The sequence below is a fragment of the Haematobia irritans genome, chromosome 3, assembly GCF_050003625.1.
Source record: "Haematobia irritans isolate KBUSLIRL chromosome 3, ASM5000362v1, whole genome shotgun sequence".
NCBI classification, from domain to species: Eukaryota; Metazoa; Arthropoda; class Insecta; order Diptera; family Muscidae; genus Haematobia; species Haematobia irritans.
The window spans coordinates 62,838,968-62,860,605 of NC_134399.1; the positions used below are offsets into that span (position 1 = coordinate 62,838,968).

At 31.1% G+C, this 21,638-nt stretch overlaps 2 protein-coding genes across 4 annotated transcripts in view; one reads left to right on the top strand and one right to left on the bottom strand.

The window, feature by feature from the left end:
- Ubr3 (Ubr3 ubiquitin ligase) overlaps window positions 1-21,638 on the bottom strand; it is a 97,255-nt gene that overhangs the window by 23,682 nt on the left and 51,935 nt on the right. The window lies entirely within an intron of this gene.
- Window positions 1,797-20,658, top strand: LOC142232004 (uncharacterized). Of its 3 annotated transcripts, none has more exons than XM_075302681.1 (8): window positions 1,797-2,508; window positions 3,903-4,229; window positions 16,702-16,843; window positions 17,683-18,038; window positions 18,115-18,207; window positions 19,424-19,554; window positions 19,626-20,012; window positions 20,075-20,658. In XM_075302681.1, the coding sequence occupies exons 1-8, from the start codon at window positions 2,239-2,241 to the stop codon at window positions 20,364-20,366; spliced, it is 1,998 nt and encodes a 665-aa protein (XP_075158796.1). In that variant the 5' UTR covers window positions 1,797-2,238; the 3' UTR covers window positions 20,367-20,658. The 3 variants fall into 3 exon arrangements, with proteins under 3 accessions (XP_075158796.1, XP_075158797.1, XP_075158798.1); XM_075302682.1 differs by lacking the exons at window positions 1,797-2,508; window positions 3,903-4,229 and adding exons at window positions 8,598-8,737; window positions 11,209-11,979; XM_075302683.1 differs by lacking the exons at window positions 1,797-2,508; window positions 3,903-4,229 and adding an exon at window positions 11,196-11,979.

The window sequence follows — 21,638 nt, forward strand, 5'->3', positions numbered from 1 at the left end:
CTGTCAAAAAATAGCTAAAAATTTCATAAAATATGTAAATTTGACCAATAATACGCCCATTTTATTCATATCTATATTTATGGGATATACGCAGGATGGCCGAATCCCTCTCGAATGATTTCACAATAGCAGAAAAATGTCTTGGACAATAGTAGCGCTTGGACTTCTGAATCCATTTCTCCCCAAGTCCTCAACTCAGAAATTTCGTCCCCATCCACGAAATAAAATCCTCAATACTGGCAACATTGACTTTAGTTAAAGATGGATTTATTTGAAGTTAGGCAAAAAATCATTAATATAGAGAAATACATTCGAGGGTTACAAAGGGTCTTATAATTAAATAAGTTAACGGTAAAAAAGCTGCAAAAAAGGCTTTTCTATGTTTTTAGAATGTTGCATCCTTGATTTTATTATTTTTTAACCAACATCACATTTTGTATTGTTTTTTTTATAATATGGATTTTTATGCTAAAATTTGTCTTTACGTGAATAGCCTTATTAATTATGTAGCATAGATATTGAAAATTTTTACAAATGAGATCTGCAACCTATTTCAGTATATGAAAATTTAATTTATCCTGCACATACAAAAAGTTTACTTGAATTATTGGTCCTATAGGACCAATAAAAGGGCTGTTTTCTTTTAGCACTGGATACCCTAAGCCGTGAAGGACTAAAAGAAAACAGAGTACTTGTTTATCCAGGACATCTCCAAAAATATGCAACACTGTCATCAGCTGTTTAAAAACAATCACAGAAAAGAAGTGAAATCTTGCATTTTTAATGTATGAAATGCTCCAATTAGTAATAAATATTTACTGCTGCGATCCAAATTATAACGGATACTTCAAAGAAAAAAATGTTTTCATAATTCCAAAACAATTAAACCAAAGACGCTAAATCCTCAAAATAAGTCTTAGCCTAAATTTGAAGTGTTTTTATTTTAAATGTAAAGTTTCAATATTTCAGTTAATTTAAGGACAATTTCTTTAAATCGAAAATGTTTTTCCTTGCCTTAAAGAAAATTAGCCTTAGTTCAAAGACATGCGACTTTAACGGAGGGATGCAAATTTACAAAATTCGTGTCCTAATTTTAATGAAAAAATTATTGAAGCCAAGATTATAAACTTTATTTTGATTAAAATTTCATTATTATAAAGAAATTTGTTCTTAATATTTTGTAAATTTCGCATCCTAAAATATAGGTTGCGTAATCTTTAATATCACGTAAATATTTTTTTCAGGGTAAAGAATTTTTTTCTGGGGAACGAAATTTTATACATACAAACGTAGTTTACTCTTGACGCTAAAAATTTCATTAAAAGTAAATAAAACAGATTAAAGACAATATTTGTACAGCTTGCTATAAATTCTGATTTATCTTTCTTATTCTTAAAGAAAATACTTTCTAACAAGGAGGAATTTCGTTTGCCTAAAATTTCGATACGTAGGAAAGCATTTCTCCGGAATTGTTCCCTTAAAATTGCTTTATTCTATTAAATAAAGCCATTACTTTATCTCTGAATCAATAACAAAAAATCTTTGGCGTCAAGGCCAACATTTTTAGTGGAGCATTAAATCTACTTTCCCATTTTTAAGGGCAAAATCTCCAATATGGGCATCTCTAAAAGAGCATACAATTGACCACTAATTTTTAATAGAATTTATAAACACAGGGGTAACTAGAGAGAAAAAGAGCAAAACTACAAAGAGTGCATAAAGAGAATACAACGTAGACGTTTTAATATCATCACTATAACACCAAATGGGGAGACTCGTTAAAGTCGCCAAATCAAATAACTTTCAACTCTTGCATTGAGAGGTTGTTGAGACAACGTCAACGCTTACTTAACGTGCGCTGTGTGTATACGGTGGTGATGTTGTTTGGGACCTCTCATATGGTTACAATATGATTTTCGTTGTTGTGTCGTTCGAATCTAGTCATTGAAACCGTTATATAGACAGATATACACACACAGGCAAATACAACAGTCGAAAGCATCGTCGGCCAGCCAAAAAAGAAGGAAAATATAAGGAAAAAATACAAAGAAATAAATAAAATTAATGCCACCAAAAGTCTAAACGAGTTTAGATAAAGTGTTTTAGTGTGATTTTTCTTTTGTTCAAGTGACCAGAAGTGTTCATTTAGTGGTGCGATTTAGTTTAAAACTCAACGCGTCATTTTTTCATATTGCCGGTTAAAAACAAATTAATTATAATAATAAAGAAGAAAACAAAATGCATTGGAAACGCTTTAGTGTGGGATTAACCCTTTTACTTGCTGTATTCTGTGGTATACCAGCGCCTTCGAAGGCTTTAATCGAGGATGTCTTGGATGTGTTACATGTTGTGAAGGAGGTTACAACTGCGGTTCTCAAGGCCTGGGATATTGTTAAAATTTCTACATCAAACTACGACATTGATTTTCCTTTGATGAGAGATAAACAAAAGAAAGTTCTTTCACGGCTGCGGGAAGTCAGCAGTCAAATTATAAAGACAGAAGATCAGGTAAAGACAATGTCTGCTAATGCTGACTGGTATTCGAGCACAACATGGCGAGAGAGAGTAGTTGGGGAGTGAAGTATGAAATGTAAGTCAAATACGCAACTGCGACTAAAGGGCCGGATATTATACAAAAAATGGGAGCCACCGTGGTGCAATGGTTAGCATGTCCGCTTTGCATACACAATGCCGTGGGTTCGATTCCTGCTTACACCGAACACCAAAAAGTTTTTCAGCGGTGGATTATCCCACCTCAGTAATGCTGGTGACATTTTTGAGGGTTTCAAAGCTTCTCTAAGTGGTTTCACTGCAATGTGGAACGCCGTTCGGACTCCCACCGGGCGTCCTTGTCATTGAGCTTAACATGAAATCGGGCAGCACTCAGTGATAAGAGAGAAGTTCACCACTGTGGTATCACAATGGACTGAATAGCCTAAGTGTGCCTGATACATCGGGCTGCCACCTAACCTAACCTAACCTATACAAGAAATGATCGTTAAGGATCTACTGCGTATAGGATCATTTTTTGGGTGGGAGCAGTCCTTAATACAAACGTGTTTTTAGGTTAACATGCTTTGTTCTGGACATATTTTATATTTATATCTTGAAATACAAAAATATATTTGCCGTTAGTAACAAACAAATAAATTCGACTCGATAAAAAATATTTTTTGCGGCAAATTCGGGCGGATTCCAAGGTATGGAAAAGCCAAAAAAAAATTTTCTGATTCAATCACGAAATTAATTGATCCAATTAATTTTTTTATTGAAATGTCTTCAATCACGGAAATGGTAGTATCAATTAAAAAATTAATTGGCAGTCAATTAAAAAATTAATTGATCCAATTAAAAAATTAATTGATACTATTAATTTGTGTGATTGATTTTTATTTCAATTTAAAAATTTTTTGATTCAATTAAATTTTTAATTGAATATTTTTTAAAACTCAATTAAGATTTTAATTGGAAACATTTTCGTGAAATTTTTTTCTGTGTAGTAGAATTTTGGAGTACCCAATTTTATACTTTTCTGAACAAATTTCGATGATTTGTAGTATTATGTTAGTATTGACAGTAGAGTTTATTCGACAGCAATACTTTTGGATTTAATAAAGAATAAAAATCTACAAATAGGAGATTTTTAAAATAATAAAATATTTGTTATTAGATTTTAAATTCTGAAGAAACCGACCCTTAGGGCCCATACCATGGTATGGATATTTATTAGATTATTTAATCGATCGGAAATTGCAACTTAAAGACATTGCATGTATGTAGGCCATCAATTTTCATACATATATATTTGACCACATTTAACATACCACTCCTTCTGTTCTCTTCTACGCGCAATATTCGAGTTCGACCTGGAATATGCTTATAATTCACATCTTTTTCAATAGCATGCTGAATACATCGCTTTAGCCATCGATTCAGTCAATAATTTCGTCGAGGGAAATCTACAATTACTAGCTAAACGCAATGAAATCTCCGATACAATGAATCGAATATCCTCAAGATTTCAACAAATGCAACAATACGAAACATTTCAGGATAAATTGGAGACAGAAACCCTTTTGAAATTTGCCGAATGGACAGTGGCACCCAACGCGTATTCTGTACATCATCTAATGGATCGTTTGCATTTAATGATGTTTGGACCGGAAGATAAAATATCTTTGGGTTCATCGGCTACAAATTTATTTGAAATGATGGCGAATAGTTATCAGGTAATGGATGTAGAAAGGCAGGTTCATTTATACACATATATAACAAATATTTTCTATCAGAGAGTTTTCGGGAATGTAAAGACATTTGGTAACTGCAAAACATTGTGCAGTATTTGTATGCAAAGGCTCATGAGCTTATAAGACGGGATATATGTTATTTAAATTTAGTAATTGAGATTTTTCATAATTCATCACTTGTAGGAAATGCATAATATAATGCGAATGGATTTCTCAAATTCGAATTAAGGTTTCAAATAGGATTTTAAGTTTATTGTTGTAGGATGTTTAAGTAAATAGGTTTTAAATTTATTATTTTAGCGTAGAACTTTGTTCAAAGTTCTCAAAGAAACCTTAAAATTTAAGTCTTCAATAAGCTTTTAAAATCTGAAAGATTTCATGAGAAAATATCTAATTTTTTTTAAGCATTCCACTGTACACAAATTCAACCGCATGTTATTTCGAAATATTTCAGGTTTTAACACACTGAATATTGATCTAATACAAAGATTATGCAACCTAAATTTTAGGAAACGCAATTTTCGCAAGGAAAATTTCTTCAAAAATAATGAAACTTTTATTAAAATAATCTTTACGATCTTTGCATAACATTTTTATATCCACCATCCATCACAATATTGATCTTAGACCCCATAATTGGTCATGGTAAAATTCTGAGTCGATTTAGGAATTATTGAAATTACGTTAACTTCTGAACGAAACAAGCTATCGGCTTGAAACTTGGCACAAGTTGGTATTATTTTATAGGTCGTATGGTATTGCAAATGGGTCATATGGCGTCTAGCAATACAAATTACTTGGTTGTTGAAAAATAGTTCAGAATTTCTTAGAATTTGTAAATTTTACCACAAATACGTCCACCTTGAACTTTGCATGGCGTTAAAGACACTTTTGCTATTTTGAACTCAAATTTACTACGAAAATTTCTTTAACCCTGGAAAGTCATCCTTATTTTTTGTACACAAACGTCATCCTTCGTCATTTTGACTACGGCTTATTTCAAGACGCTATAATTTACATCGTAAGCAAAAATGACAACCAAAATTGAGTTTATTTTCTTATTCAATTTGTTTTTAATTAGTATAAAACAAAAACTCATAAAATTGTTGAATTAGTATTACTTAAATTTATCATTTCCTAATCGACTAAAATGCATTTTAAATCGAAAATGAAATTACGCGTCGTCATTTTGACGAAGGATGACTGTCCAGGGTTAATAATTGATACTCAATTACCGGTATTCAAGTTTTATTTAAAAAAATATTCAAACCCTGATATACTGATTTTTCGCTTAATACAAAATTTATAAATTTATATTTAGGATTAGGTAAAATTGATTTCTCTTATAGAAAGTTTTTTAAGTTAATTTTAAAGAAGTCCAAACTAACATTAAGTTTAGTAATTTAAAGGAAATAACATATAAACTTTTAATTTAAAATTATGTTATATAAAATATATGAATCATGGCTATGAAAAAACAAACATCTTCCCAGAATAAACTCGGGCTTCATGTATCCAAATGGTTGTCGTAATCAAAACAGATATGGGTGTCCGATATCAGACACAAAGAATTTGAAGAAAAAAGAAATTCATATGGCATGCTTATGAAGCAATTACATGAGAGAACCAGAGAGACTGAGAGAAATAACAGCAAATTACTCATAGGAAATACCATGTAATAAACATGTTTTATAGTATGTTAGTGAGAAAAACAATGAAATGTTAACTAACATGATTTTATATGCCTTTGTTGCCTAAAATCGACAAAGAAAGTTTAAAAATGGTTAAGTATATGAATCATCATTCAACTATGGTCTACAATGATTTTGACTTGAAAATAAAAATAAGAAAGAAAAAAAAAAAAACAACAAACATAAAAGCAGACAGAATAAAGATCAGCCACAATAAATTGACAAATCCATAAGGGGTTTCTTAAACGGCTGATAGATAGTAGGTTATTTCTCTATGGCATGTGATGACATGTGCAAAACACACATACATATAAAACGCATATGAATTAAATAATAACAGTGTTAAGTCGAAATAAATAACAAACAACTAAAGGAAAAACAGGGTTTAAATTGAATGGAAAATTAGTTTAAACCGGCAATTTGTGCAAAATTTGTTAATCTGAGTCATCATTGTCGTGATATTTTATTCGTATATTGAATAATCGAAATCGGCATTCTAATTTCCCTGGTGAAGACAATTGTATTCAGAACTAGCATCAACCACAACTAATGTCACTGACCCATTTCAAATGACTACATAAATGCAAACATTCACATGCGGGGCATATATTTAATTCAGTGGACATTTAGATATCTCTACAATGTTTCTCTTCTCATACATCAAAATATTACACATAAAACTCAATGAGAAATCCAAATATAAACCCTCTATGATAGACAGCAGCATAAATGTGCGACTCCAAACAAAGAAAGTATCTGACTATAGGGACATTCCTTCCTTGCGGTTGGTGTTCATCACCTAAAATACCAACATGAATATAAACAAATAGAAACAAAGATGCATTTGCACTGTATACAGATCAGAACACTTCATATATGATGAAGAATTGTACTTTATTTACGGTTGCCAACGTGAGATGAGAGCGAGAGAGGGATAAGTACGATGAAATATGTTATCTGTTTGCAATCAACAGAAATGTGAGAGTGCATAAGACCGTTACAATAAAAAATCTAAAATGTGTGACGTGTATGTGAATCTGTCTCTATGGTACGTGAGGTTACAAGGGCATAGTAGTGGAGATTACAAAATAATAGACCCTATACAAATAAATACAAGGTAGCATCAGGGACATTACCAATTTTTATAAAAGTAAAATTTCGCTTCTATAAACATGTGAATCCCCTTACTATAAAATGCCATATAATGTGATACTTGTTATGTCTTTGTTCAGGTATTTAATAATAGATGCGTTTTTTCATTCCCATAAACATGGTCTCAAATGTACTTAGGGGAATTTGCTTGAACATTACAGATGCATTTTATATGAAGTGGAGTCATTTGACTTCCATAAAACTAATTTCTTCATTCTTCTTGAAGATAACTTGAATTTAATAGTAAATTTCATTGAATAAAAACGCACCCAAAAAAAGGTTGTCGTCGGTGCAAAGAAATATTTAAGTTTTACCTTCACGAAATCTTTAAGTACACCAGGTACAAGTTTACGCCAAAATGAGAGGTGAAAAAGTGTGACAAAGATAAAACCGATGGTATGGTATAAAAAACTGGTTTGAAACCAATTTTGCTGCTAAACAAAGAAAATTCACCAAACCGAAGTAAATGTGAGAATATTACACCAGCATTTATATATGAGCGTAACGGAAGCACTCATTCACATGCTCTAAGTAAAACATAGAAGAGATGCAACCGAAAGAGATTGCAATGATAAGAGAATATTCAGGGTTACCGAAAATATTAAATAAAAATTTCATATACACTGAACAAACTAATATTGTTGTGAGGCTAAAGATTTCATGTCCTTAAAGTAAGGACAGCTAAGTCAACTTGGCTTTAATAATTAACAACAAAAATCAAAATTGAGGAAATCGTTTTTAAATAGCATAATTCCAACTTGAAGTTGTGGCTGATTTTGAAAATTTAAGTTGTCGTTAACACGTTTAGGGCTTTGATAGCACATGCAAATAAAAAGAATCAAGTACGAAAGTTTAAAAGAGAAATTTAAATTTATGCTGACTTCAATTCTCCGCTTCTTTGGCTCGGAATCAATATAAAATGAGGACAAAATATTTGGAACCGAGCCTGTTTTTTTTTACAGTACACAATAGAAATATCGAACTTCAAAAACAAATATCCCAGATGAATGCTTTTTAATGAAAACTTAAACATAAAATTAACTAAGAAATCGCATTTCAGTCAAAAGGGTATTGCCCTAATATTCTAGAAATCTAGTCGATAATGATGTGGCCATTGAAAAAAAAAAACTAACAAAACAAAAGAATAAACGGAACAAATATTGGAATAGGAAATCAATTTCTTATATATTATTTATTACTAATGTATTACAGTAAACGTGCCCATATCACATCTGCTCAGTTCTATTGTTCTTGTACCGCAAACAAAACTAAAACGAGAAACAAATTTTATTTATAGAGGAACATTTGATTTGCTTAAAACAAAAACAACCTAGAGCGTTGTTTACATTGCAATAGAAGAAACAGCTGTTTTTTAATTGCCTATTCTCTTTCTCGTGTTTATGGTCTCTTTCCAATATTTTAAAAATTTGTCTCTTAACGGTCATTGCATGATGATGTTGGCAACCCCATTTTAGTCAATTTTAGCACGTATTGTTGTTGATTGACTAGAATGAGTGAGTGAGTATCTGCTGGCATGGGGCTTAGGTATTCGTGAGTAGAAACTACAAACTTATTGTGAATTTAGAACGCGTTGTGTGCGGTACGATTTGACGACGAAAAAACACACACAAGTGATAAATTAAAAAAGTAAATGGGAAAAAAAGAAAGCAAAAAACTAAATCGCAAATTAGCTTATTTTAGTGGAAATCTTTATATATACAAGGGAATTATGAAAATTAATAAAAAAAGTGTTTACAGAAATATAAAATATATGAATATTAAACATGAATTCAATCAATAAAACATAAATAAATCTATTTCAAAAAGATAAAAATAATCCAACCGAACAAAAGCCAATAAAAAATCTTTGTTCATTGTGAAAGGTCGTCCCTCACAAAATCCGTCATACACAGAGTATATGAGAGAGAGATTTTTTTTTGCATTATTATTAAAAAATACGTTTAAATTCACAACAAATTTCATTGTTTTTAGTTTTCAGTTTTGATTTTTATTTTTTTGTTTGTTTTTTCTTTTACCTATAACAAGTGGTCGTACGATAGGCACACAGTCGGTCTGAGGTATGGATGGGCAGACAAAAGGGAAAAAACATATGGGCTTCAACGGATGGACGGACAATTGAGCTGTATTCAGTTACACATACTTGCTTTAGTACGTCTGTTTTTTAGTTTCAGTTCGTTAGACATTCAGTAGTAGTCATTGATTTCCAAGCTTCATTTAGAATGGTGGTGGTGGTGTTTGTATGTTTATTGGTTTGTATGAATTCTTTGTAGTTGGATTTCGAGTAAAAATCTTTTGTCGTTATCGTCCATCGTTGGCGATGGAGGAAGTCATAAAAATCCATATATCACACACATTGAAATATAAATATTTTCGAAATTATTGTGTAAACATTTATAATTTTGAAAAAAAAGTAAACATAGCCCTCCGAGATATCAGAGAAATTGCTTAATTTGCATTTGCACGAAGATGATCGGATGAAGTCATTAATGTAATCGCAACTTCTTAATATCAAAAAGTAGAACTTGAGCTGAATTTAGTCTCTAGAAACTCGAAAGAACGCTGAGTAAGGAAAAGAAGAAGAATTTGCAAAAATATATGATTGAAAGAAACCATAAACAATTTTTGAATTTAATGTGGCAATTCAATAACGTTTCCAGCAAGTAACATACCATGTCAACGGGTATAATGACATCACCCAAAAAAAGAAAGAGGATTTTGCTATTGATTCCGAGCCAAAGATATTGCATCTTAAGAAAAGAACGATATCTTAAGACAAAGATATAATGTAACCGAAGATAAACCTCTCAATGGACTGAATAGTCTAAGTGAGCCTGAAAATAAATCGGGCTGCCACATTAACCTAACTTAACCTCCGCTGAAACAAAACTTTTCAAAATATTTTGAACCCACGACCCGCTGTATATTCACGTGTTATTCACAACTTAAATTTCCAAATTCAGACTCGACTTCAAGTAGAAATTATGTCATATTTCATGTAATAAATGCCTTTGAAATAAAGTGTTGACCAACATCATCTATTTTTGAAACTTTTTTTAAAGCTCAGTAAAGCTACAAAAAGTTAAAATAATGTAAAGACGGTTTCACTAATTTGTAGAAACTTTTCTGAATTATTAAAGCCAACTTGACTTTATACAAACAAAATATTCTTTCATGTAATGATACCCATTTTTAAGTCGAATCACTTAACTATAAGGACAAAACGACTTCATTGATAAGTTTATCGACTTTTGGGCGAGGAAAAAACTTTAGAGGAATACGTCTTCTATGCTAAGCAAAATTCGCATTTGTATTTTAAGGACATGAAATTGTCGGCCTCATGAAAATATTCTTATCAGTGCGGCAATGAATAACAACAATGACATTTTCAGGAAGTGGTGCAAAATCGATCAGAAGCAATGAATTTTACATGGTCTTGCCATAGAGCGGAAGTCATCATCATTTTCTTCTAGTTTTGGGATATTTATGGCGACAACGTAATATGCAGACATATATTTAATGAACACACTTTGTGCAAAACTTAGTAAGACCTATTATTATACAGATGCTCTTGGATGCAAGACCTTTCTGTAAAACTAGGATAGTTTTATCTGTGTATTTCAAAACTTTTCAATGTGGTGTCGTCACCACTTGGAGAAGTTTCCACTCTATTATCGAATGTGGTCACCTATCATTGAGCTAAAAATAGGAACGAAGATCTATAGGGGATATGAAATCTTTAACATCACATTGGGGCAGCCCCACCACATAGAAATTCGCGGCCAGGTTTTTCTGGAGAACAATACTAATAAATGCTAATACCAATGGGAAAATAATATTATTTAGTAAACGATACTCCCAGAAACAGAAACTCATAGCGTAAAAAAAATCATCAAGTTTGATTAACAGGTGACACTGAAATAATGCAAACAAATTCCTCTTTCTATTAGCAATTCAATGTTATTTGTATTAAAAAAAATCTTCTTTATGTGTTTTTAAGATCTTTTGGGATTTGCGTGGACAAACTTTCACAATGATATGAAAATGGCATTAATTCAAAAATATTCAAAAATAATTGGAACCTTTTTGTTCTTTCTCAGAATTATGAAAAAGACTTACGTGGTATGAAATGGCAGACACTTAAAATAGTAAACTAAAAACCTGTTGTGCATATAAAACATATATGGAGAAACAAATAATAGAAAAACACCACACAAAAACATTTTAAATAAAAACAATAAAAAAGTTTAAATAAAATAGAATTAACGTGCCGAAACATTTGGTAATTAAAAAGAACACACACACGCGCACAGAAAAAGTCCGTTAACGTTAAAATGGCCGGGCATTACGGAACGGGGAGGTGTAATATCCTCCTATTATTGTGTACAACACTAATAACTATAATTACGGCTTATATGAATGATGATAATATATCCTATGGCCCTTATGTTCCCATTGAAATTGATGCTGTCCGTGAGGAATATTTAAGTTTGGAAAAATCTCTGTGGCAACATTTAGATCGTTCTACAAATAATCGCAATGTTGATCAACAGTTGCGTAAAATATTGGATTCACATCGTCGTTTTATCGAAGATCATATGCAATCAAAATGGCAGGAGGGAAAATATGAAATTCTAAATCATTATGAATGGAGTCTTTTGGAGCCGGATCTAATGCAAATTGAAAATTTATTTGGTGTTTTGGAAAATTATTTGAAATCACATCCCTCGAATAATGATGTGGATGAGACCGCCCTTATGGATATAACGAATAATGCTTTACATGATGATAAAATATTTTCAATGGCCAGAATATTCAAGGATATCGAATTGATTATGGTGAAGCAGACAATGTATTATCGTGCTATGATGGTTAGTGAGTGTTGTGAATTCGAATTACAAAAGAAAAATGGTTGAACTTATTGGGGGGGGGGGGGGGGGGAGGAGGAGGAGGAGGAGGAGGAAATCATTGGTAATTGGGAAATGTCAAAAATAAATATGGTGGCATAAATTTAGCAAACCAAAGGGGTGATGAAAGAATGTACATTGGGAGGTGATAGTATACCATCTGGGGTGTATAGAATATGCGAAAGAAGGACTCGTTCTTGTCGATGAACTAAAGAAAGTTTTCTTTATATCAAAGATTTTGACCTCCCCTAAGAATTTTGGTATTGGTGTATAATAAGACATTTTTCGAGAGCTAACTAATTAAATTTTTTATGACTTTAGTTAAATTTTGTTAGAAAAATTTTCTTATTTTATTATTTTAATGTCGTAAACTAAAAATGAGAAAAAACGTTGTATACAAATGAACTTTACTAAATTTGAAAATAATTCATATTTTCCAAAAATGGGTGAATTTTACTTATGTATGTTGCGGTAATAATTTTCTGAAATTATCCTTAAATTGTGTCTGTCTTGAACTTCATATAGCGCTAGACATTTTGGCAATTTTTAACTACAATTTTTTTCCTTGAAAATATGAAATGTTCTTAAACAACAGGATAAAAAATTATTTTTAAAAGTTTCTTCAATTTGACAAAAATTATAAACTTATTTCTGTTATGTTACAATTAGTAAAATATTTTAGTTAAAATTTTCTAAAATAAATCTACACTTTTTCTATCATTTATATCCTTTATCCCGAAATTTCGTTCTCTTTCTCATAAACCGCCAAGAATATTCTGTAATAAAATTAGATTTAATCACAATAGTAAACTATTGGGAATAGTTCTTCAACCATATATGGTATTCTAAAGCTATTCACATAACTTTTCATTTCAAGGAGGATGGGCTGGGATTCTTGGAAGATAGTGGAAAATGACTTAAGAGTTATTTATTATGCGTCGACAATGTAGACAAATACCATATTTTAATATTCTATTCTACGATACTGATCTTAAAATAGTATTCTACTTATAGGAAGATCGAGAGAAAGGAAAAATCAAAAAGAGAATGGGCGAAAGAATAGCAATTTGATGGTTTTAGTCCTGATTGTCGTCGGCCTACAAAACTTTAGAGCACAGAAATGACTGTGAACTAATCACAATAGTAAGCAATTAATTGTGAATTGAAAATACAAAATACTTCTTCGCCGAATGTGCAAACACGAAAATCTAATTAGCACGATTCAAAGTGTTCCAATTCGACGACAATACACAGAAAAAAAAATTAAAATTTTAATTGAATTTTAACAAATTTTCAATTTAAATTTTTATTAACAAAATTTTCAATCAAACAAAAACCAATCAAACTAATTTTTTTATTTGTATCATTTGAATTTTTTTTACATTGGTAATTGATACTATCATTTCCGTGATTGAAGATTTTTCAATTAAAAAAATGAATTGAAGATAAAAAATATTTTTTTTTTTATACAAATCAAAATTTGTGCAGTGCATTTATGCAGCAGTGGTTTCATCTGGTATTGTTTGGCGCGTCAAGAATAAAAAGCCGATCGTTTCTCGAAAAACTTTAACGTGGCTGTGTATATCAGAAAATGTAGTAAAATAGGCGCAGATACCCTTACTGTAATATTAAATCTATTTTCTTAGAATGCACACTTCAAAGGCATTTTAGACTCACTCTCAGTAGACTAGACATTCAGCCGGATATCAATTTCAAAAATAAATTCCAAACATGGATTGGCAGTAGTGATGCAGATTCCTTCCTTTGTTAGATGTGTGCAGTACACAGATTTCTGAAAAAGTGAATCCCTAAATTTCTATACATATGGATTCAACCTAAGTGGGTAATTAAATCTTTAAATTCGTTCCTCAACATAAAAACGGTTGCCAGAAAATACCAGAAAACTTAAAAAAAAGCACATGTGTTATCAAATCTGCGAAAAATCTTACATATACAAGAGAAACAATCGTCAACACAATGAATATTTTCAATATTATTATTTTACTAAATTAATGAAAAATTATGTTTGTGAAATTGTTTCGTTGACACTATTTTAATGACATATTTTCTTTAAAATTTAATGGAGATTTATAGAAGTAAAATATGGAGATTTACAGAAGTAAAATATCTAAATATTTATTTGTACAATAAACAATTTAGAGTTGAAATTTTCAATTGTTTTACTAAGCAAATATATAACAAAAGATTTTCATAAAGTCAATCTAGGGTTTTTTTAGAAACTTTATTTAATGCCTATAAAAAAATAATATTGTGTTATATCGTGATTATTGCCTATTTTCACACTGCAATTAAATGACACGAATATGAAATGTTGAGTAAATGCTTGGTTGCCTTTGGTATTATAAAATAAAATAAAAAATATAAATAAACAGAAAGCAAAGCTTTTTGTTTTAACTAAACAATTTTAGGGAAGAGTATAGACTCAAAAAGCAAAAACAATATCCACTGATAAGTCTGACCCAGAGCCACACTTTTGTTCGTATGTTCTACATTATCGTTTAATTCCAAGAATCAATTTCCTAAAATGAAATTGTGTACACTCAGAAATATTATTAGAAAAGGCGGTGCAAATTTTGGGTTCAATAGAACTAAAAAAAATCTATATCTATATTGATTCGAAACATCAATTTTAAATTAAAAATCCAATACACATTTTAACAATTAAAATGTTTAATTGAATAATTTCTACATTCTACTAATAAAAATATCAATCCCTAAAAGAAAAAAAATCATGAATTTTATAGATATTTGAATTGCGTTAATAAAGAAATAATCTATATAGAAATTTATCTTAGTTTCCAAATTTATATTAGTATGTATATATTTCGTACATGTAATCTTTCTTATTAGATCAATATTTTTCAGTGTGAATGAAATAAAATGAATGAAATAATTAATTTAAAAAAATTAATATTTATTCACAAATGGGTTTAAAATTACTTTGATGGCAAAGGGATAAAAAAAGCAAGCAAATGCATGCTTGTACATTTATATTGCATATTGCTTAAATATAATATTGATTGTCACGTATATTATTTAACGTCATGAGAAAATACCAAGCTGTGTTCCATAGCATGACATACATACATATGTATATATAATTTAACGATAGGGAAATAATATCCCATTGGGTAAAACAATTGGAGGAGAATCAATGACGTCCAATGGTTGTATGTGAAGAATGAAGTCTAAATTGTTTTAGGCTATTGAAATATCTTTATTGGAAAGAAGATTACCTTTAGCTTTAAGTTAATACCATATTCGCCAAATGATTTATATGAATCCATATAACCTTTTTTAGTACATGATTAATACCAAAAAGTTTAAATCTGTTGTAATTAGCAAGTGTTGCTAATCTAAAGTGTAGTTCTCTGTAATGTATCTTTAAGAAAAATGCTAAACTGCCGAACTATCTCAATAAAAGACTTTCGATATTTGATAACTGTTTTTGTGTTTAGAATTGGAATAGCACCCAGAAGAAGTGAATCCACCATGAAAGAAAATGTAGGTTTGTTTTAGCAAATGTTGAAATCAATTAATTTTCCTTAAAAAATCATTCTTTTTTCTGAGGGAGTGAATTCCGAAACGAATGTGATACCATATTATTTTGTAATATCCCTACCTCATATGATTGACTACATATTATATATTCCTACGAAGGCCGCCACATTAGAAGGATTATCATTGAACAATTTTCGGTAGTTGATGGCTGGTTTCGTTTTCAGAAACAAGAAATCAAAAAAATAATTTTAGATTTTTAGAGGAATTTAGTTATAGATTTTTCAATACATAATGCACAGTAGATTGCCATTCTTGTGGTACATTTTCTGGATATGTGATAGGGCCCGAATCCTAGTGTACTAATTTCACACTTAAAGAGTACTTGGGTACTATGATCTTTTTTGAGCCCGAAAGCAGCTTTTTCCCGCGGTTACTTTTTGCGACTCAAATAATTTAAATTGTACGCAATCAATGCTTTTAAACTTTTTCATCCATCCAAGATTTGACAAGATTTGATGAAAATACATAGATATAGTTGTACTTGGAGTTTTGGTGGGAAAACTGAACATAGCACCCATCATAATTTTAATTTAAAACTGATGGTAAATTATTAATCTTATATTTAAATATTTTTTTTAGTTTATTTTTAACGTTTTTTTTTAAGTTCGTCTCAAAAATTTAATGAACTAATACCTCATTCACATTACTCTTCCAAAATCCACTTTAACTAGATTTCAACTGTCATTTGCTTTATAAAAAAGGGATTCCAAAGCCAATAAAATTTCAATGACATACAAATAAGTTTAATTCTAACTAAAGCAGAAGATCTACAGCGTGGTTAAAATGGTAATGATCTGGCGCCTAAGAATTTTTCTTTATTTTTAGTTCATCTCTGCTTTTCAAGAAGGATGCATTTCGTAAATGGTAGTTAAAAATCCAAAAGGAAATTTTCGTTAATTTAATTAATTTTAAAATTTGGAATAAAATTTTGTTTAATTTTCGCATGAGATAGTTCATTTTTCCCACAACATAGTTTACTTTTTTTTTTGTGTACAAGTGTTAGTCGAACCTTGTGAGATTTAAATCAAATTCGTATTTGTTTTCATTGTCTTTATTCGATTTGATTTATTAGCCACTAATAAAATTTACTTTTCTATTTTATAGGCTTCCAAAGAAGAAAGATGTCTCAATCAACAATCTACTCAACAATTTTTGTATTCACTGTATACGGACATTGCTTTGACGGAACTTAAAGGTTATACCATGATGGAATTCTCTTGGATGATTTTGAGAGTATATGGTAAAGGTAAGAGAATATGCGCATATGCATAAAACAGAAATTGGTGAGATATTGAGAAAACTATATAAATAAGGCTCATATCCACACATATGTTAAGATGAAGCGAAGCTTGTTGATCCAAAAAAACAAAAAAAAAAAAAAACTATCGACTCTCATAAATCTCTCAATGAGATATTGGAGCAGTCCGATATTCAATTGTTTTTATCTAGAGCGTTTAAGGAGATCAGCCTGAGGAATTTGGAAAAATATGGCATAATACACAAAAACTAAAATGGGTTATTAAATAACCTTCAAACAAATAAAGAATGAGATAAAAAAATCTCTGTACGACTCTAGGTGACTCTAGGTCTTCTCAAGATCTGATGTATTTCTTCATATAGCTTGTTGATCAAAAGTGTCGTAAATCTCTCAATGGGATGACCTAGCCCCTCACCTATTCATATACAAAAGAACTATAAAGTATATTAGCAGAGTTAGTAACTATTTTGCAAAATGAATTATCCAGGAATCTAGAAACTATTGTTAGAACTCTGGAAACCTCCAAACACAAATTGAATGAGAAAGATAATGTACGTGAAAAAATGAAGGATATATGAAATCTACGATGATAAATAACATGAGGTCAAATCGTCTGTTACTAAAGCTATTGATGTTTATTCGTGCAAATAGGCCAACAATTCGGTATTGGTTTCTATGTTTTTTCTTCACAACTCCCACTTATATAATTATAGATTGTTTTTTTTATTTATTTACAGTTATTATTAATTCATTAGGGTTTTTATTATTTGTTTATATTTATATTGTTTTTTATTTTATTTATATTTGTTTTTTTTCTACATTTCCAGGTAATTTCACTCAAGAAGCCGAACTTATGCGTAAAGACTTTGAGAAACGTACCGACAAGACTGTACGTTTATTACGTGATGTCATGAAAAGGGCTGATCGTATTGTCTGGCGATGTGATCCCGATAAATATGTATTGGGTCAAAACTATGATGAAGTTACACGATTATTACAGGGTTACATAGAAAATGAAGTCGATATGAATTACAATCGTGAATGTTGGCAAACATGTGAAGATTATACAAGTACTAAAAACGAAGGATGTTTTAAGGATAAATTCTGTGCACGCCAAGAACGTTGTTCGGGTAATATACATAGTTGTCGTCGATTTGATTCGGATATGTTTATTTGTCAATCGGTAAGTTGTATATAAAAAAGGAATTTAAATTATGGATAAAAAGAAATTAATTGTGGTTCTTCTCTTAAAATTGTAGCCTCGTGATAGTCATAAACGTTATGAATTTATTGAATATGAAAATGGTGTTACTTTGGGCAAAGTTGGCCAATGTTCCAGAGGCAAAACTTCGGTAAGTGATAATAAGAAAAATAGGCGACTGAATAAAGTTCGACAAATGACTTGTATCAATGCCATACTGCATAGAATGCTCGATATTTAGTTATTCTCACAGAAAACGTACATAAAGTTCAATGAATTTCTTGAGCAATATTTGTAAAACAAATTCATATGCTCTGATTGTCGTATTACATCTATAGATAACAATTTAATCTCAGATGTGCCGAAATCGCCACAGACGGTTGTAAATCTCTCGATGAGATGACTTTCCTATTCTTTTCATATAGAGGATAACTGTCAAGACGATAACAAGACCTAGGAACTATATTGCATAATACATAGCCCAGGGGAAATGGAATCTATTGTTAGGCTTCTAGGATGATGAGACGATGCAGGACATACTATAGACTCCTCTGTACTACCTGTAGTTACTTGCGTGTGTAAAACCGCCATTGATGCCTTGATTGTCATATTGTATTTATTGTCTTGAAACATTTTGGGCGAACAAAACTTCCGCATTGAGGACAACACAACCACGGGAACTATCATAGTCAAAAGAATCTTCCATAGTATGCCACGAAGAATCTACCAAAATATGTATGTTTCAACTTTCCACTATACTGATTCCCAGTAGATACGTGGGGGAAATGGGAAGGTATCCACACCTGTTTGTCAGATTATGAAATGCATCCGAAAGATCTGGAATTAATCTTCACACAAAGACTACCAAAGCATTGTATCTACTGAAATTTCTATGTGGTCTTGTAGTCTTGTGGTGGGTATTGCATACGTATTTGATCTTTTCATCCAGGTTACAGATGCCTTCAATGTCATAATGAATCTAAAGTTTTTTGGCATTGTCCAAAACTTCATGCTACTTCGCCATTGCAGTGAAAAATAGCAACACAACAGAAGGAGATATTTTATATATATCTCGAGAAACTTAACCCGATATTAAATGGCGAATCACAGTTAGAGTTACATTATTAATGAGGAAGTCGCTAAATAATATTCCTATTAAAATTCTCTAAAATTGAAATATCACTCCTGACATTACCGATTATTTGCCACTTGGCAATATCTGTAACTCTATCCATCATCACTCTGTCTATTTTGATACATTACGTTATCCTTGATCTTCGTTAACAACTTGAACTTCGAAATATGAGTTAAATTAGAGATATTTTAAAATTGTTGGTCACGTTTTGTAATATTAATATCATTCACAGGTTGATTCATGGTGGCGTTATTTGTTCTGGCATTGTACCTATTGCTTCTGTCTATGTGATGATCAATATAGCTCGAAAACTGATCGCTACTTCAATTTGCGGGAAACTCTATCAAATGTTAATGAAAACAAGTAAGTTAATTAACCCCTCATCAGTGATTAATAATGAGTCAATGGCAATTTTTTTCTTATCCATTCTACAGGGTCCTTACAGGTTTACGTTTTGCCAAAGTCAATCGTGTATTCCATTTACAAATTCAAGAGGGTGAACTTTTACCACGCGGTAAAGTAAACGAATCTACATTGCATTGGGTTCCCATTGATAACTACACTTTGAATGCAAGAAATGTTCGTAATAATCGTGATTATTATACCCTCAGTTATGGTGCACGATCAATCGATTTGGATGATGTCCATACCGATGATCATAGTTTTGTAGTAACTGGTGTTCGTTTTCGTGTGGTGGGAGCCCATTTGAATTTGGAAGCTCGTCTAAGTGAATTCAATTTTGAAACTGGTAAATTGGTGAATCCTCAAGATAACTCTTTTTGGAAATCAAATGATAATACCGATGTCAGTGGTGATCGAAGGTATAACAATGTCCATATCGATAATGAAATCCCATACAATAGGTGATCTTCTCTTATTTCAGACAAAAAGTTGAACTTAGCAGTCCCGATGTACCCACCAGAACTAAGGCTAAATCTGTTCCCGATTCACGTCACAACCAATACATTGAATTTACAGCCTCCGATGTCTATAAAGATGCTTCACAATCTACAGTTCCCTTTATTGACACCCAGCATGTGATCTCACAACCACCTGTACCATTGGCTGGCATTGGTATCTACCATAAGGGGCGTCCAGGTTATGGTGGTTTCATAGCTCCCAAGCTAATGACATATGATTTTTCACCTCATATTCAACCACCTCGTAGAAGTTAAGTCTTTAAAAAACAAAAGCTAATGATAAGAATAAAGAAAAATCCCAACAATTCCCCATGCCCTTTCCTTTCCCTACAATTCTACAATGGATTCTATTTTAGTTGTAAGCTCAAAGAACAAAATAATTATTCTAAATAATCAAAATTTAATGATTTTATAAAATATTGAAATATAAAGAAATAAGTCAACTGCTTTCGATATATTTAAAAAGCATATTGTGAATACATGAGAGAAAATTATTAAGCATTCAATAATGCCAAATATAGAAATAAACTATACTGATGTAAAAAAATTCACTTGTTATTGATTAATGTTTTTCCATAGGATGAAAAGAAATGGGTTGTTACATGAACTTCTTCAGGGATTTGTTTTTTCCAGATCGGTGAGAAATCCGCAGATAATTATACCACGAATAAATTGTTCCCTTTTTGAGAGGGGGTTTATTGTTACTACTGCTAGGGTTTGGAACAATCTTCCTGTAGCAGTAAGGGATTTTGGGTTTCCTGAGAATCAATTTAGGAACTTGCTACTGACTAGTTTGAATGAATATATTTAATGTTGACTGTTATTTACCAATGGTAGGTGTTAGTTTACCTTTATTAATATTAGTTTTCTATGTGACTTTGGCCAAAGTGAGGATGGTGGAGTGGTAGGCATAGTAGGGTAATTTAAGTATTAATGATTAGGATTGATAACTTTACAATTACTATTAATGTATTTTTTTTAAGAACAATACGATTTATTGGCCACGAAGGCTTACTGTATTGTTAAATAAAATGAAATGAAAATGAAATGAATACACTTTGTGGGAAGTTTATTTTTGGTATGATCATTTTTGCAAGAAGGAGGATAAGAAAAAATATGGTATACAAAATTTTGCAAATTGATAGAACCGATGTTTCAGTTTGTTTCAAATTTTAAAATTTTTCCCTGACGTTAGACTGTCGCCTCGATATAAGCCGACTGACCTAAAAAGGCGATGACCACACCTACGAAGTTAACAGGAATAAGGGTAAATATCAAAAGTCAATTAATCGACTTATGCTATGGTCACATTGGGCAAATATTTTACAAAAATCAAAAAAGAATCCGTCGCCACAGCCAAACCAGCAAATATTTTTAGCTCATATGGGATACATAACATCAAGGTAGAAATATTTTCCAAAACCCGTATCCAGATATTTGGGTAATGGTTCTGGAAAAATGTTGGCACTCATTTTGGTCAAATATTTGTCTAGTGTGACCATAGCCTTATAACAAACCAAAAATTGA

Bases quoted from the DNA above. Each gene is read 5' to 3' on its own strand.
- LOC142232004 (XM_075302681.1), top strand. From the start codon at position 2,239: ATGCATTGGAAACGCTTTAGTGTGGGATTAACCCTTTTACTTGCTGTA. The intron at 18,039-18,114 runs GTAAGTTGTATA...TTAAAATTGTAG, and splicing joins ATATGTTTATTTGTCAATCG to CCTCGTGATAGTCATAAACG. The intron at 19,555-19,625 runs GTAAGTTAATTA...TCCATTCTACAG, and splicing joins TCAAATGTTAATGAAAACAA to GGTCCTTACAGGTTTACGTT.